This window comes from Charadrius vociferus, unplaced genomic scaffold, assembly GCF_000708025.1.
Source record: "Charadrius vociferus isolate BGI_N301 unplaced genomic scaffold, ASM70802v2 scaffold345, whole genome shotgun sequence".
Classification (NCBI taxonomy): domain Eukaryota; kingdom Metazoa; phylum Chordata; class Aves; order Charadriiformes; family Charadriidae; genus Charadrius; species Charadrius vociferus.
Genome location: NW_009648340.1, coordinates 300,544 through 317,660, shown reverse-complemented (window position 1 = coordinate 317,660; position 17,117 = coordinate 300,544). Strand labels below are relative to the sequence as shown.

The 17,117-nt window shown below is 35.1% G+C and overlaps 1 protein-coding gene across 1 annotated transcript in view; it reads left to right on the top strand.

Annotated features, from left to right (window-relative positions):
• Positions 1-17,117, top strand: part of CSMD1 (CUB and Sushi multiple domains 1) — a 1,016,474-nt gene that overhangs the window by 881,937 nt on the left and 117,420 nt on the right. Inside the window, exons 46-49 of the mRNA XM_009885090.1 lie at positions 6,481-6,658; positions 9,198-9,343; positions 11,782-11,862; positions 12,022-12,135. Coding sequence (XP_009883392.1) covers positions 6,481-6,658; positions 9,198-9,343; positions 11,782-11,862; positions 12,022-12,135 — 519 coding nt within the window. The remainder of the gene's footprint in view (positions 1-6,480; positions 6,659-9,197; positions 9,344-11,781; positions 11,863-12,021; positions 12,136-17,117) is intronic.

Below are 17,117 nucleotides of genomic sequence, written 5' to 3'. Positions count from 1 at the left end.
TTCAGGCATGAGACATAACATGCCCTACTGGCCAAAGGAAAAAGACAATGTGTGGACAGAAATTTGGCATTTGCCATGAGAAAGGCCATGACCACTGACTTGAGCAGTTCAGTTAGGAAATAGTATATGTTTGAACAAATGAGAGTATTGAGGTTTGGTTTTTTTATTTATTTTCAAATTAAAGAACAGAGTTTTATTGCCAGGCACTTATGCTGTTTTGCATTTATGACAGTATAGAAGCAAAACTACTAAAATAATGTTTCCAGTATTGAATGGCATTAGAATATTTCTAGCATGGGTATAATTACTGTTAAATGGCAATCAAGATGTGGCTGCTGTTTCCATGTCTTCTTTTTTCTTTTTTTTTTTTTGTTTCCCATTTTTTCTTGGTTTTTAAGTGTGCATCAGAACAGCTGGAAGACAGTTTACACATTTTGCAAATATATATATTTCAATTTAAGTAAGAAGGAATGCATGCAACTAATGTAAAACTCGTTTTGGACTATTAATTTCTCTTTTAGGGAGAAGAATAAGTAAGAAAATGAAATAGCAACCTAACCAATTAATATAATTAATAAATAATTATATTATTTTAGCAAACTATAGTTGGAATTGTGTTGTAAAACACCTTCTGATACTTCTGCCACTCCATTGGTCCACACTATAATAGGCAATATAGGCATCTCTTATAAAACCATACCTTCCAAAGGAAAAAGAGTGGAGAGGCATGAGAAAATGTAGTTCTTCATGAGAATAAGGCTGATGCTTTCCTTAGAGACATAAAATGTGATAATGCATCGCATCTTTGTCAAAGTGGTTGGTTATAACTCATAATGATTTTTTTTCCTTTTTTTTTAATACTTTTTTTTTCCCAACTCTTTTACCACTGGCATATTTAGGTTAAGGATGTGAACCATCATCTCCCATATCTGTTAACTAAAAAAGTCTGTAACATTCTTTTTAACTTATGTGTCTAATTTTGCTCTGAAAGATTCTATTAAGACCACCTGTCTCTTTCTGTTGAGTATTATAGCTAACTTCTGTACCTATTTTAGAGAATTTGTTCAGCCTAAAATATGGGCTTAAGTACTCCAGTTACCTGCTTTTTTTCCCCAAGGGTGCTGTCTTAAAATGCCTCCTGAATTAGACTGTAAATGAATGGGAGGATTGGAGATTTCGATTTTGCACCTAAATAGAATCATAGAATCATTTAGGCTGGAAAAGATCTCTAAGACCATCAAGTCCAACCGTAAATCTAACACTGCCAAGTCCACCACTAAACCATGTCCCTAAGTGCCACATCTACATGTCCTTTTAATACCTCCAGGGATGGTAACTCCTCTGGGCAGCCTGTTCATGTTTACAAGTCCTATTCTAGGTACATAAGACCTTGTATTCAATGTGATCTGTAGCTCTGTGTGACTTTTTAATGAAAAAATATAGCAGTTTACAAAATATTTTTCCATGTACTACATGAGTTAATAAGTAATTAAGTTTGAGTTCTAAAAAAAATCAAAGATGAGGAAGGACTATTTAAAGTAGATATTTTTAATCAAAGGAGATTAGAACATAAAAAGGTTAGAGAATATATGTTTTTTTTCCTTCTTCCCATTAAGGTTGACCTACACTCTTTGCACTCCTAGAATAAAGACATTGAAGATACCAAATCCATGTTCTCCCTAGATCCTTTTAGTTTACTAATTAAAATGAATTTTAACAAACATTAATTTCTGATAAACATTTGAAATGTTTATCAATGGGAAAACACGTTGTTTTGCAAGTGTTCTTAGAAATCTAGATTCTTAGATTTCTAGGCAAGTTATAAACTGTTCTCTTTGAAAATTGTTTTCACACTCTGTATTTTGTACGGGCTTACTGAATGTTGTAGTGTTAACATTAGGGATTTTTCTAGCTATATTTCATTCTTTTTATTACAATTTTCTATTATTAAACTGTTGGCATTCAGAGTAACCCTACCGATATCTTAACAAGATAAACATGGAGCATTTAACTTAAAATGTTGATCTTTTACAGCATGTAATTTTGGGATTCTTTTTGTAGTGGTAAATCAGAAATTAGAAGAATAAAGTGTATAAATTAAAGTTGAACTTAGAGGATGGATAAGAAAGGTAACCATTATGTCATTGACCTTTGAGAAATAATCTTCTAGCCTCCTCACTTGATAAGAAATGGAATCAATACCAGAAGGCATTCTGTTTCTTTATCCAGGCCTATAATAAAGCTCTCTATTTTTTTAAGTCATGCAATTAAAGGCTCTCTTTCATGTTCAATAAGCTGCTTCATCTTTTCCTAATCAAATAAATACTGTGTGGGATTTCTCTGGTTTTGGAACATCTGTAGGAGTTAATTTATTTTCCTGTATCAAAGCAACAGAAGAAGCTACACAGAGTGTCTTCGCTACCTAGCATTACAACACTTAAGCATTAAAACCTCAGTACGACCTTTCCAAAGCCTGTGAAATTTTATGTTCAGGTAGAATCTTTAAAGTGTTTTAAAAATCCTTTATGAACCTAGGCCCCTAATTTCAAAGTTCAACATGTTTTGGTTTTATATAGATCATAGACTCCTTCCGTTCTTCCTTTCTTCCTTTCTTCCTTTCTGCCTTTCCTTAGGTTAAGAAAATAATAATTATTATATTATTAACTGGACTAATAATTATTAGTCACTATTGACTAATAATTATTAGCCCAGTTACAGTGATACTAATATTTAAAATTAGGTAATGCTAGAATGATATACAGACAAATATCTATACACTATATCCTATATAGCACTGGTTAGGTAATTCAGTTTTCTACCTTAAGCTAGTAAACCAAGCCTCTGGTCTATACAGTTCTATTCCCATTCAGAAGACAGATTTGTTGGCTTTATGCTCTGTCTCAAAGGATGACATGGTGTGAGTAGTTACCTGTTCATTAGATAATTGACATTACAAGTTGAAACAAGTCTCCGGACTGCCAGAACAAGTCCAGAAAAAACCTGACAGACTCCATGGCATGTTTTGTTAGATTAACACAAAGTCTGTGGCCTGTTATTAGCAGTGCACCATTATATTTACTGGGCTACATGGCTAAGGTTTTACTTGTTAAGGGCTTTTTATCCTTTCCGCATTTTTTCTGTATTTCATGATTTTATTGGATTCATAGTAGTAACAGAGAAATGTTAGTACCCTTTCAGGCTTCTTATATCGACTAAGGGAGTTATCAAAGTGAAGGTCTCTCAAAAACATGAAGCAGCATATTTTGTTTCTCTACTGCCATTAAAAAATGCCCCATTTCTGTGTTCTGTATAATCATAGTTTGATATTTTTAGCCACCTGATGTACTGTTACCAAATTTTCATATGTTAGTTTTTGCTAGTGAGACCAAAGATATACTATGAATTTCCAATTTAATTAATTGGAAAAAGTCTTAGGACTTGGGGGAACATAAGAACAGTTAGACTAGGTAGCTCTTGATAGTTCTGGTTTTTTATAAACATTTGAACCTAGGAAGACAGATCTGTGGTGTATGGCTGTCTAGCACTGGTTAGGTAATTCAGTTTTCTACCTTAAGCTAGTAAACCAAGCCTCTGGTCTATACAGTTCTATTCCCATTCAGAAGACAGATTTGTTGGCTTTATGCTCTGTCTCAAAGGATGACATGGTTAAACTCCTTGTATCATGGGGCGGAAGATGGGCATCCCCAAGTACATAACTGATATTGTTGACCTTGAGGTAGATGAGTTTCAGGTTTATAATATGAACTTTCACAATTCAAACTTCTCTACACCATGTAACGCTCCCTGTACTCATGAGCGTTTGCAAGGCATTTTCATACCCATACAGATTTTCCCTACTTCGTTTTAGGTCATGGTACTTGAAATCAGCCATCCCTACTTCTATAAGCCAAACAGTTACACCAAGCAGGGCTTGGTATATATATACACCATGAACAGTTGTGGACACTCATACAACAATGGGGTTAAATAATTATCAACTAGATTCTAGTAAAGGCATGTTGAACAGAGAGCAGATGAGCGGAACGCACAGATTCAAAACTAGTCTGGCATTGGAGGACCATTGAGCAGAGCAAAGATATGCATGATTTTGGAAGCTGTCCCCGTTCTAAATCTATCCTTCGCTGTGCAGCAGGTGATTTGAGATACATCGAAAAGCTCAATCTGTAGATGGAAGAAAAGTAGATTAATTTCTGCTCATGAGATCATAGCAGAAGCTTGTCATGTAGCCATGCTCTAAGACTTCACTCCTGTGAAATCAGGTTGTGCTAATGATACACCATGTCTCTTTGCATAACACGTGTAGTTGTCAATAAATACTAACTAGGTTCAGGCTCTTTTGGGTGGATCTTTAAAAATGTTTACTGGCCTTCCATGCACAACATTGTAACTGGAATTAGCTATGAATTAGGCATGGGAGCACATAGTATAGTACTCATGGATTTGTAAATCAGCATGGGATCTGCTGTTAGCATTTGCAAGTTTAGAAGACTTGATTATATGCTTTTCCATTTCAAAAATATGTGTTTCTTCATACCTATCATTCGAAATGCAATATAACAAATTCATTAATTTAGAGTGATTTGTTTATTCAAACTAAAGCTATTTTTGTCTTGTGTGAAATATAACCTGTTATTTCTGTTTAATTTTGTGTCTCCTGTGATTTTTAAGTATCTTTGGAGAAAGCCTAGTATCAGCTGTGTTTATTGCTTATTCTATTAGAGTTTTGTTATCTGTGACACTTTTTTTTCCTCTGAGATAATTTATTGATCTGCCATGGCTAACAAGGATATCAGTGGAATTAGATTATCTTTACTGAGATACGATCAATCTGCATTCTTTGTAGAGTATTAGAGAATAATGGAGGCAAAATAAAAAATGTATGCAATCATTGACAACATTAATAAATCTGTAAAAAATATAATAAACTCAAAATATGTTTAAGTGTAAAACTTCTATCAGAAAAATCCTATATCTTAACTAGAACTTAAAGGATTTTCCACTTGTCACTCCATTAGTGTCAGGAAGTGTATTTCAATGTAGTAAGCATATTTGTCAAAGCAGTCTTTTAGCCGTAAACATGGAGTACTGCAGAGAGAACAGACTAGATTTCTGAAACTAGGCCATCTGAGCATGGCATAGATGTAGGGGATTAGGGAACAGTAAAAAATGGGCTCAAATTACATTTTCATCATAGAACCGACAGAGCTGATAGATATTGCCAGCTGCCCTTGGCCTGTACATGCAACCAGGAATCAAACAGATAGAACCAACTCTTCATTTCCCTTAGTTCATTTCCTTTGTTGGGCACTAAAGGGTTGTAGTTCAGGAACATATGCCCATCTTTTCTAAGATGGGAAGATATGCTCAATGCATCCTACTAGCTGGTACTGATATGGATGAAGAAAGTGAAATGGTTAAAGCCTCCTTAACCTGTCCTATAAATCCAGTGATTATTAAAAGGATTCCTCCAAAAAGGGCTACTTGTCAACTAGCCAGATGATCCTTCTACCCCAATAGTATATCAGCTTTAAACCATACAGAAAATGTGACATCCTTCTGCATTTATCACTCCTTCTTCCCTTGTCCCTTTTCCCTTTTCCATCACTTGTTGAGAAGTGGAAAACAAATGAAGAGGGTCTGCATGATTGTTATAAGAACTCTGACAATAATATTAGCTTTATGGTAAGAGCTAATGAGGAAAGTTCCAGAGCTAGACTGAGTGCCCACATATGAGATTGAGGTCTCACTCTAATGAGTAGGACTCATTGGTTTGCACCAATGGCCATATGTCTACTCAGATCCATACTCGAATCAATAATCAGTCAATTCCCCAAAACTGAGACTCAAAAGAGAGCACATTATTACATATTTACTACCCTTGAATTAAATCAACGGCCTTTTTGTGTCATTAATTTGCCTACAGATTTCATTCAGCAAGTGTATGCTAATTTGTGTCTCTATCTTCATTTTACTTGTGATAAGAATAATCAGCATACAAACTGCAATTGAACTACCATTAAACATGGCTAAAAAAATGTCAGAAATAAAGCATAATGGTATTTGGGGTAGCAAAAGAACAATCAACCTTTTTTCTTTTTTTTCAGGATTGTATTCCAGTTCAGTTAGGGTTCAGTCGTATGGAAACATGCAAGCTTTGTTTGCTTGTTTATGGTTCTTAATCTTGAATGCAAGGAAAATCTGCCCCTTTTTGAATGTGTGCTTTTGTAGATTTTGATGTATTTTAAAAAACAAAATCTGAAAGATATCAGGATAAATTCTTTCTTAAAATATCAATACTTTCTGTCTCTGAGGAGAAATCAACCAAGGAAAAATGATGTCTTTAAGACCTAGATTGTCTTGTCCTGTGGAGCTCTTAGAGTTTGGGAGCACTTCAATATCCCATTTGTAACATGAAATAGTATATTTATCCTACTAATTTTTCATTTGTTTTCTTTTCAGCTCCCTGTGGCTATAATGTAACTGCTCAGAATGGTACAGTTTATTCCCCAGGATTTCCAGATGAATACCCAAATTCCAAGGACTGTACTTGGTTAATTATTGTACCTCCAGGCCATGGGATTTATATCAACTTTACTTTACTCCAAACTGAACCCGTGAATGACTACATTGCAGTTTGGTATGCAATTTTTCAAAACAAAAGTGATTTTTTTCTGATTGATTTATCAGATTTCACTATCCCAAGCTACAGCTTTTGCTTAGTATTGCTCTTTAGGTTGTCATATGTGCTGAAGAAGAGCATAAAAAAAGTTCTATGATTATATGAAATATTGTCATGTATCACTGTATGAACTCAAGTATATTGTTCCAAAAGTACTTTGAAACTCAAAATCGGTTGTCAATCAGATCTTCTTTGAGCTCTCTGTTTTCTAAGGGAGGCCATGTGCAGTCAAAATGATGTAATAATCCGCATTATGGTGAATGATATGATTCTTTTTGACATCGTTAAGCATTGACTAATTTAGGCATTAGTTAAGATTTTCTTAAATTTTCTTAATATTTTAATATGGCTGATAGACATACTCCCTATTTCTCAAGTCAATATTTCAGCCCTTGTGCCTCTATGTCTTTAAGCTTCATATGGCATGTTCCCCTTCTCTGATCTTGTATTTCTTCCCCCCAAACCCATTTCAACTTTGTATCCTCAGCTGGGGGAAGAGGTCTCAGGGCTGTCTAAATTCTTGAAGAAGAATTTACTGCACTGAAGAGCAGGCATAGATGATGATGTAGTTACTTACTTTCTCATCTATGGCTAACCCTGGTCCTTACCCCACACAATACGTAAAATGACTTGCCTCTCGTATATGCTACAGGTAGTTCAGCAAATGGACAGTTTGCACAGAATACAGGATGTAACTTACTCTTGTGTGAGTCAGCTGCTCCCATCTCCCAGCTAATCCACTATTTCTTTACCTATTGCTGTCTGGGGTGTGTTTTTTTCCAGACAACAATACTAAAGTTCATATAATACAGGAAAAATCCAGTCAGTTTATAGAGATGCATAATTGTTTATGAACTGCCATTTGGCTACCTTGGGTATTTGCATTACCTAGAAATCCAAGTCTAAATAGGTTGTCCTCTCTGGCATGTTAACTTAAAAGCCTTCCCTGGTAAAGATCAACTTGTATCAGTGACTTCTCTTTTTGCTTAAGTATGTGCTGAATTCCTGAATTCTTATGTTTTTCAATAACTGCTTTACAGCTTATTTCTCTCAGTTCCCAATTGCCCGTTAATCACAAGCATGCTTTCTTTAGAGTTATTTTCTGAAGTATCAGCTCCTGAATTTGCTGTGAGGAGTCTGTTTAGTGTAATTTTGTTTAAGTCATTCATGTATATGCCATTCACTTCTGTATGAAAAGTCAAATCTTAATATCAAAGTTTGGGGTTTTTGCCTTTTTGCCCTGAGAATCAGACTTTTAAAATGAAAACCTAAGTAAATTGTTGAGTTCCTATTCAATATTTATTACTTTCACTCTTGTTTTAAAGGCAGCAGGAAGAAGAAAATACATTTTTATGCCATGTCACCTATAATTTATTTTTTCTTGTCACTAATACCGCAGTAGAAATTGGAAGTCTGAATAATCCTGAAAAACTGTACAAGAGAAAAAGATTTAATTTAAACTACCTTTTTAAAAATACAGGTTGTATGTACAATTTATATACATGGCATGCATTCTTTTAAAACTTGAACTAGAATTTGTCCATATGGTGGACTTTTTCTTTTTATGAACAGATTATCTTGATAGGTGTGAGACAGACAAAATTTCTTGGCTTTTCAACAATAAAACTGAGGTGAACAAATATCCCTTTGATTTAAAGACAATGAAAAGTCAAAAGCTAAGAGCTTTCAGAGAGCTTCTAGATAATAACCAGACTTCTAAAATACATATCAAAAAAGCCTTTTTATTCAGTTTAGAATCATTACATGTAATATACAAAAAGACCAGAAATAAACGTTACAGAGTTCAAAAAATTCTTCAGTCATAAAAGCAGGGGGGGTTGTTTAGTTATTCTGCTGTTCAGGCCTGAATGTTCTACATGATGACACTGAAAATGAATGCATCCTGATGTTACTGGAATATCTTTCTCTTTGGATGTCTATCTTACTGTTCAGAAATAGAAAACATTTTTTTCCATTCCCTGTCCCCCCCCCTCCCTTTTTTTTTTCTTTTCTCCTTAGGAGATATCTTTGAGTTTTTTGAATGAATTTAAATGTCAAGAGCGACTTGAAATTTCCACATCTCTGTGTTAGTCATGAGTAAGGACATGTAGGACCTGGGTCAAAAATGTGAGAAGTATGATAAGATTACAAGAGTTTTCTAGTTAGTTTGTTGTTTGTTTTTTTTTCCCAGCTGATGTGTATGTGAGAATTTTTGGCAGGAACAGACTGCGAAAATTTCGGTCAGCCAATACATTTCTTGCGCATGGAAATATAAAAGCTCTTGTAAAGTACTCCTGGTATCTCAAAAAATATTAAACTTTGAAGTTAGAAAGAGTATTCTGTCTTGCTAGATATAAAAAGAAAATAAACTCATTTTGAATCATTAGGAAAAATATTTTTTACAAAAATTTAACCTGCTCTCCGGAGAAGAGAGTCTGTTAATTTAGATGTTAAGTACTGTACTTATTTGGCTGATTTTTTTTGTTTCCAATCACAGGGATGGTCCTGACCATAATTCGCCTCAGCTGGGAGTTTTCAGTGGGAACACAGCTCTGGAAACAGCTTACAGTTCCACCAATCAAGTCCTCCTCAAATTTCACAGTGATTTTTCAACGGGAGGATTCTTTGTCCTCAATTTTCATGGTCAGTTTGCTTTATATCATTAACATCTAATTACCACAATTAATTAATGATTTTAAAAACAGTTCTTAACTTCATGAGGTACTGGATGCTCTTAAAGAAATCCATGGGTTTGCTGCTTTTTTTTAAATAACAGTACAAATTAGTTTTTAAAATCATGCATTAAAAATTGAAGAACGTTCATTTGTATCTTTGAATAAGCTATGTTCTATCTTTAATGTTAAGATATCTAATATTGAGCTTTTACTTTTTGATTTATTTTGGCCTATTTATTAGTTAACTTACTTTTAGCATTCTGTAATAAAATTTTTCACCCGCTGACTAATCCTAGGGTCCATGGTCAGAAATTTTGATGGGATGGTGTGGAAACAAAATGTTCAAAGTTACAGTCAACGCTACAGGAGATGCAAAATAGGCATCTAACTCAGAAGTGAAATGGTGAATTCTAGTTCTAATTCACCCAAATTATGTATATTAAATGGGAGATTGTTAGCTTTCTAGGCTGTAATTCAAAAAGATAGGGTGAATTAACTCACAAGGACAGCAGGAAATGCCACAGAAAAGGACTACCTGAAGGTATCTATTTGCATGGAGAAGTAACTAGTGCTCAGAGTCTGAAATGTTTTCCTTGTCTGTGGTTTACTCCTAAAAGAAGGGTGTGATGCATCGTAATCTAAAGCTTTTATCTGAGAAGCAAAAACTAAAGTATCTGGCTTTAGTCATCATGGGGGGAACATATAGCTCCTACATAACAAGATAGTGCTTGAGAAGCAGACTGCAGGGACTGGTCAGTGAAAGCATTTTTCAGCCTTAAGTAGAAGGTAGATAAGCATGAAGTCAGTATTTTGGTGTTGATGTCTTCAGATGATAAAAAAGATATGTAATCTATCACAGTGTATAGTACATTAGTCTAGCTAGGAAAAAAAAAAAGAATGAATCTGTTTCTTTTTTGTTGCACTTTCTTTATTTTGCATAATGATATTTTGCACAATGTTCCATGAGTGTAAATCATGTACAATGTGAACAGCGTCAGTGCTTTTAATTTAATTCAAAGCAGTGACATAGGCTACTGCTGAGAAAACCCTGCAGACTGGGCTTCTTGGAGACTAAACTGAAGGGATTCCCATGTTTTGAGCCCACAAACTCTGGGAGATAGATATCTTAGGTGAAGTCAAGGGCCTTACTGGATATGCTTATAAGTACAATTTTAAGTTCTTGGAAAATGTTGTTGCTGGAAACCTGCTTAGTGTCTATTGCTTAGATACTTGCTGTTACAAGTGTCTAAGCAGGTTACAAAGCTTTATTTTCTCAGGTGTTCTCCAGAAAAAATGGTGCTATTAGGTATATATAATAATTATGTGTGTGTGCATGTAATTAACAGGCAGAAACATGATACAAATACATAACTACACAGGAAAACACATATGCTTTCCCTCCCTGTCCTTGGAAGCTCTCTATCGATGAAAAAACCTGAAACTCTCCATGGAGGAAAAACTCGCATGGTTGTTTTTTATCCTTACACAATTTTTTTTACAGTGATTGTTTATAGAAGCTTATGTGGAAGATAAGGGCTGATGCTCAATATTTTGTGTTTCTTTAACTTCTCAAAGACATCAAGTGGATCAGACTATCAAGTTACCAGGAGAATTTGTATTCTTGACTGTGATCTAGTTCCACGAAGAGAAGAGTTTTTCTATAGTATATGCACTCAGATAACAATCTTAAATCTCTGTTTTGGATTTTTTATCCAGAATGGCTTCTTCAGCTGTTGTAGGTATTCTACTCCATTTTAGAAACATGTCAGTCATTGTACTGGTAAACTTCCTTGTGATATTGCTCACAATTTATTGAAACAGATTTGAAGAGAAGACTTTTTTTTTTTTTTTTTTTTTTAAAGGCACTGTGTTTCGGTTTTGGGGGTTTAACTTATAAAATAATAATTATAATTAGAGGTATTTTGTTATTGCTATTTCTTCTTAATGTAAATACATATACTTGTATCCTGAGAAAGATTAACTCCAATTATGCTTAAATTAAGAATGAATATGACATGCCAGGTATGTGACAGGTAATTAAAGATTTTCCAGGAAATCTAAGTAATCTGTGATTTGTAACCACTAGCCCTATCACATGATGCAAAGGCAGCCGCATGAAACAGAAGCCTTGTAGCTTCAAAAATCTCCTCATAAACTTGACAACTCTTCTAGTCCTACAATGGATCTATAACTATCTAAGCAGTGTAGTATGCTATCTATACTGATGAAAAATTTTTTTTAGATAGTATGTAATGTCATGACATTTAACTTGGAAAATGTTGTAACTGAGAGACCATAAGGTTCAGTACAGCTTTGGTAATTTGGGAAGTGTGAATAGGAAATGAATTTTCTGTAAAATAATTCTTCGCACAACAGTATTTAATCTTTTTTCACTTAAATTTGCAGCTTATCAGTTGAAGAAGTGCCAGCCTCCACCCACAGTTCCACATGCAGATTTGTTTACAGAAGATGATGACTTTGAAATAGGTGAAAAAATATTATCTCCTTTTCTTTCTTATGTTTTCACTTGAATTCTAACTAAACTAAACTAAACTATTAATATATTTCATCTTCCACCTGACATTTTGGGATATTTCTGCTTGAGGTTTTTTGGGGGTTTGACATTTTTGTCAACAACTTTTTCAGGAGATTTTGTGAAGTACAAGTGCCATCCTGGTTTCACCCTTGTTGGACAAGATATATTAACCTGCAAACTGAATGCACAGTTGCAGTTTGAAGGGTCCTCTCCATTTTGTGAAGGTAAATATATGCTTGCATGGTCTGCATATCATTAGCATGCATCCTTCTTATCTGCCTATACATTAAGCATCAAATTTTTGGGCCTTGTATTTTCATTAATGTTTAAAAGAAAAGTTTCCATTTATTTCTTCAGTATTTAAGAAGTATACACATTTTTACATTGGTCCCTAAAATTTTTGCACAGACATTTAATTCTTTAGAATCAAAAGACAAGTGGCTTTAACTATTTAAGTACACTATTAATGAAACACTGATTTCTAAAATTAATTTAAATTATCTAACATTGTTTCATATCAAACCAAAGATTTCTTTTCACTCCTGAGGAGTTTTAAAAATTTAATTTTTAAAATTCAAAAATATGCATTTAAATGAAGCTTTCAAAATAAAATAAATTATTCTCTCTGCTTTCACAAATATGGTGACATTGTATGACAGAGTCACATGAAAAATGTGTTCTAAAATAATATATGGCAAATTTAAATTTCTGGATCAGATTGAAAATTCCATATACCAGACCAAATGTTTCATCTCTGGCACTGGCCAATAATGATTTTCTAGTGAAGAACATAAGTTCGTTGCGAGCATGCAGTTAATTAAGGCCTCCAACCTATATAGCTAATCCACTCTTAAACTAGCAATGTTCTTTGTATTTTGAAATTTGTAGGGCTATTTCTTCAATGGATTTATTCAGCGCCATTTTGAACAATGTGAATGCTTTAAATCCAAAAGTTTTGTGCAAGAAATTGCGCAATTTATTTATGTAATATGTGAAGATGTTTCCCCATTTATTTGCTTTAAACTTGGCACATGCTGTTTTCACTTCATGCCCTCTAGTTCTTATGGGGGAAGAAACAATAACGAATTGTTCTCTATTCACCATATTTATGGTCTGATTCTGTAGACCAGAAGATATATCATACCTTTAATCATTCCTGTCATCCTTCTCAATAACTTTTCTGATTCTACTCTATTTCTTTTGAGGTGATGCAGTATATAGTTGCATTTATACAATACTATCTTATCCAGACAGACTTGTAAAAAATGGCTACTTGCTATGTAATTTGCATATTGTATTTCAAACTAATTTTTGGACTGCCTTCTTGTATTTCTGTTTTACTTGTAGTTTATAATTGTTTAAATTGTCCTTATTTGGATCAGCTTCATATTTTTTAAAGATGCCAGAAAACTTCTAATTCTCCTGAGCTGTGCCACTGTGTTGTAGTAGGCAACAAATATATATTTATGTTCCTAGGATACTATATACAAGTCTGATGACATATCTGACAGGCAAGAAAAATCAGTCTCAGTTACCACTTCTATGTTGTTCTGAATGACTGTCCTGCAGAGCACCTGTAATTGCACCACACCATACTTTTCTTGCAGCTCCCTTGCCCTACCTGTGTGGTCTGAGGACATTCTCATAATGCTTAGTACCATGATAACTTGCCAGGTATTTTCTAATGTGCAGAACCCCATGCACCCTACAGAACATGGTCTCATTGTGCATGAATTTATGTTTACCAATAGTTGACTATTTGTGATTTGTGTTTACACACTGGGAGTGTCTACTCTCATCCTATCCTTATATCTTCTTGCTACAAATTTCTTTCCTTTTTTAATTTCTATTAGGGAAACATAGGGATGTAAATTAAAGCATGAAAAGCATTGCAGCAGCAAGAGATGCGTTGGTCACAAAAACTGACGTACTAGTAAAACAGCTAATTGACATCCAGTGTAAACTAGAGATCTCTCATCTGGCTCCTCAAAGCACGTAAATTAGAGAGGTGGTGTGATAATACTGTCGTAGTGTGGTGATGATATTTATGAATAAAAAGAGAAAACAAAGGTGGAGACATCAGAGGTAACATTAGAGTTAATGTTATGCTGTTAGAGTTAATAGAGTAAAAAGCTTAGTCAGGCCTTCCTCAAAACAACCAAATCATTTTCCTCCAAAAGCCAGGTTAGGTGATCTGTTTCTCAAAACTAGGGTATGAAGAGAGTGTTATGCTGTCCTGCAGAATTATTTTTCTCGTGACACTGCCCCGCCACACTCAATTACATGTGACTGTGTAACATAAAGATCTTTGTTTTTGCTGGTTTTGCTGTTGTTTTTCTGTAAGCATTGCCTGTATGTATGAATTTATGCAAACAAACAAATAACAGTACTCAATCTACATGTGCAACAATATGATTAAAAATGAATATAAAATAGATTGTTTATATCCTCCAATATGCCTAAAGCTTTTTTTTTTAATATTTATTCCTGTTATCACTCCAAACAATTTTACAATAGCTACTTTTAAAATTCATGGGATATACTTATAAATAAATAATAATTAAATATTTTCTGGGGCTTAAGTATCTAATTCTGTGTTTTGCAGCTCAGATTTTCTGGATTGGTAAACTTCACATCCATTCCTAAAATTTTAAGTGTGTAGGGAGTCGAATTACCTTGTAATGTAGGTGACAGAAGAGAGTTCAGAAGGTTATCAAATATAGTACTGAAGAATATATGTTAGTGTGTTAATTTATTGACAAATAAAAGGAACAGTATTAACAGTGGAATATGTGTGCCTCAACTGAAGCAATTTCTGTGACTTTGTATTTAGGAGTACCTTATCTGGTTCATGGGCAGAGAGGAGATAGATGGGAGAGAGATAGATGCCTGGAGAGAGATAGATGGAGAGAGATGGAGAGAGATAGATGGAGAGAGATAGATGCCGATAGATGGAGAGAGATGGAGAGAGATAGATGGAGAGAGATGGAGAGAGATAGATGGAGAGAGATGGAGAGAGATAGATGGAGAGAGATAGATGCCAGGGAGATAGATGCCTGGAGTCGCACCCTGTCTCCCATGACGGAAACCCAGCAGGCAGACAAACCCCCTGCTGTGGAGAGCTCCCACTCCTCTCCCCAATCAGCTGAACAGGGCGGATTGGAGGACAGGGGGCAATGGCAACATGTTCCTGCCCGACGCAGCAGTTGCCGCAGGCATCCCTCCCCATCAACTCTCACACCTTCCCAAGTACCACTGCACAACAGATACACTGTCCTGCAGGAGGAACGGAACAACAGTGAGGATGGTAATCCTCCCAGGTTGGAGGACTCGCTGAGGCCTAGTCAGACCACAACCCAAATCAAAACTTCCTCAGTGAAAAAGAAAAGACGGGTCATTGTGCCTGGATGCAGTCCTGAGTAATGTGCTCTGGGCAATCCTGCTTTAGCAGGGGAGTTGGACTAGATGATCTCTAGAGGTCCCTTCCAACTCTGAAAATTCTGTGATTCTGTGATTCTGTGAGTATTCTGTTTTGAAATACCATGCTAAAGGTAATATAGCTAATATTATGGAACTAAAGGGTCCAAATTGCAGCTTTTTGTTTCACCAGTTGTGTGGATAACACCAAGAAAATAACACTGTGGAGTTTATTTTTATTCAATTTATAAATATTAGGTTTTGGTGGTATTGGAAAATGGATGTGCCTTTTTTTTTTTTTTTTTTTTTAATAGAGGAAGGTGAAGCAGTCTCACTGTCTCAGTATCTCAGTTTTTCTTGTAAAATGTTTGAGTCCAGCTTCCGTCCTAGAGATTAAGTCATGTAATCAGCAGCTAAGCTACTCTGGGGGGAAGTTGGTGCGTAATTCGTTATGGTGGAGAAAGAGAGCCAGCAAAGGCTGGTGAGATGAACATTGCCAATTTGCCACATACCACCACGGTGCAGCCAGCCTCCTAAACTGCAAAGGATCAATATGCTCTGCCTTCCCATGTCCCTGAACTACTCCAGAACTGGTCCTCTTGTAAGTCCCTGTGATACGTCTCCTGTGAATGGCTGAGGTTTGAAAGGACCTCTTGTCCAATGACTCTTAGCCATAGGAAGTGAATCTCGGCCCTAACAAGAGTTAGAGCTATAACTAGCTCTTTAAGGAGATTTGGCCACTTCTGCTCTAGCACAGGAGAGGTACTAAGCTATTTACAGCCCAGAAAGACATAAAAGTTTCATTTTCACTTGAATTTTCTGCCTTAAGTATATGCTGAGGGATGCCTTACAGGATGCTATTTTTGTCTCAGTACCACAGAAAAATATTCCATATTGACTTTCACCCTTTGCATTACTATTTGCGCTGTTTTGCATCAGAGGTGCATTTTTTTTCACATAAACAGTGCTTCTTCCTTTTGGAAATCATTCTGTTTGTAAAGTTTTGAAGTCCACTAAGTGGATACAATAGAACATATAGAGGAAAGAATTCCTACAGCAATCCTGCATTGATCTGTTTCTTATGTTGCATACATGTGAAGATTTGTTCAAGGAAATTGTCTGACCTTTAAGCTGTTGATTTTTAATATTAACCTACCAAAGAAATATTCTTAATTACAAGGCAACATCATACCTTTCCTCAATTATGAGAGAAGGGCATGAGGAAACATCTGCAAAAGGCACATTTTCCCCTGTGGTAAATAAATTATTTTCAGGTCCCTTCTTAAGAATCAGCTGCAGGGAATGAGAAAGCTAGCAGCAATTTTTCTTTGTTATTGATAACTTTTTCCTGCTTGTGAAAAAATGATTTTTTTGTTCTTTTTTCAAACCTAGCAAACAAGTTATCTCCTTGATTTTTTTCTGCTTCTCTTTTTGTCTCTGATGTCTTTTACAAGAAAAAATAGATGATCTAAGAGCAAACCAGGTGAAAGAAAAAGGCAGATAAAGAAATTTCTGTGGGGTTTTTTGTATTTTTTTTCCTCACTGCTATTTCTTAGTCCTCTCTCTTTTTCTTTTTGCAGACCATTCTTACAATGGCCAGTTCTTGTTTGGAGCATTTTCAGGGGTTTCTGAGATGCTCACAGTCAAGGTGTCTATGCTTTCTTGAGTTTGATTGTCTGTCTTTCTATTCTATGACATTTCTTCTTCCCAAAGGAAACTAGCAATCTTCACTTCTCTGAACTGGTGATTTTCCTTTATTTTTTTCACTGTATTGCCTTCCCTGGCTCCA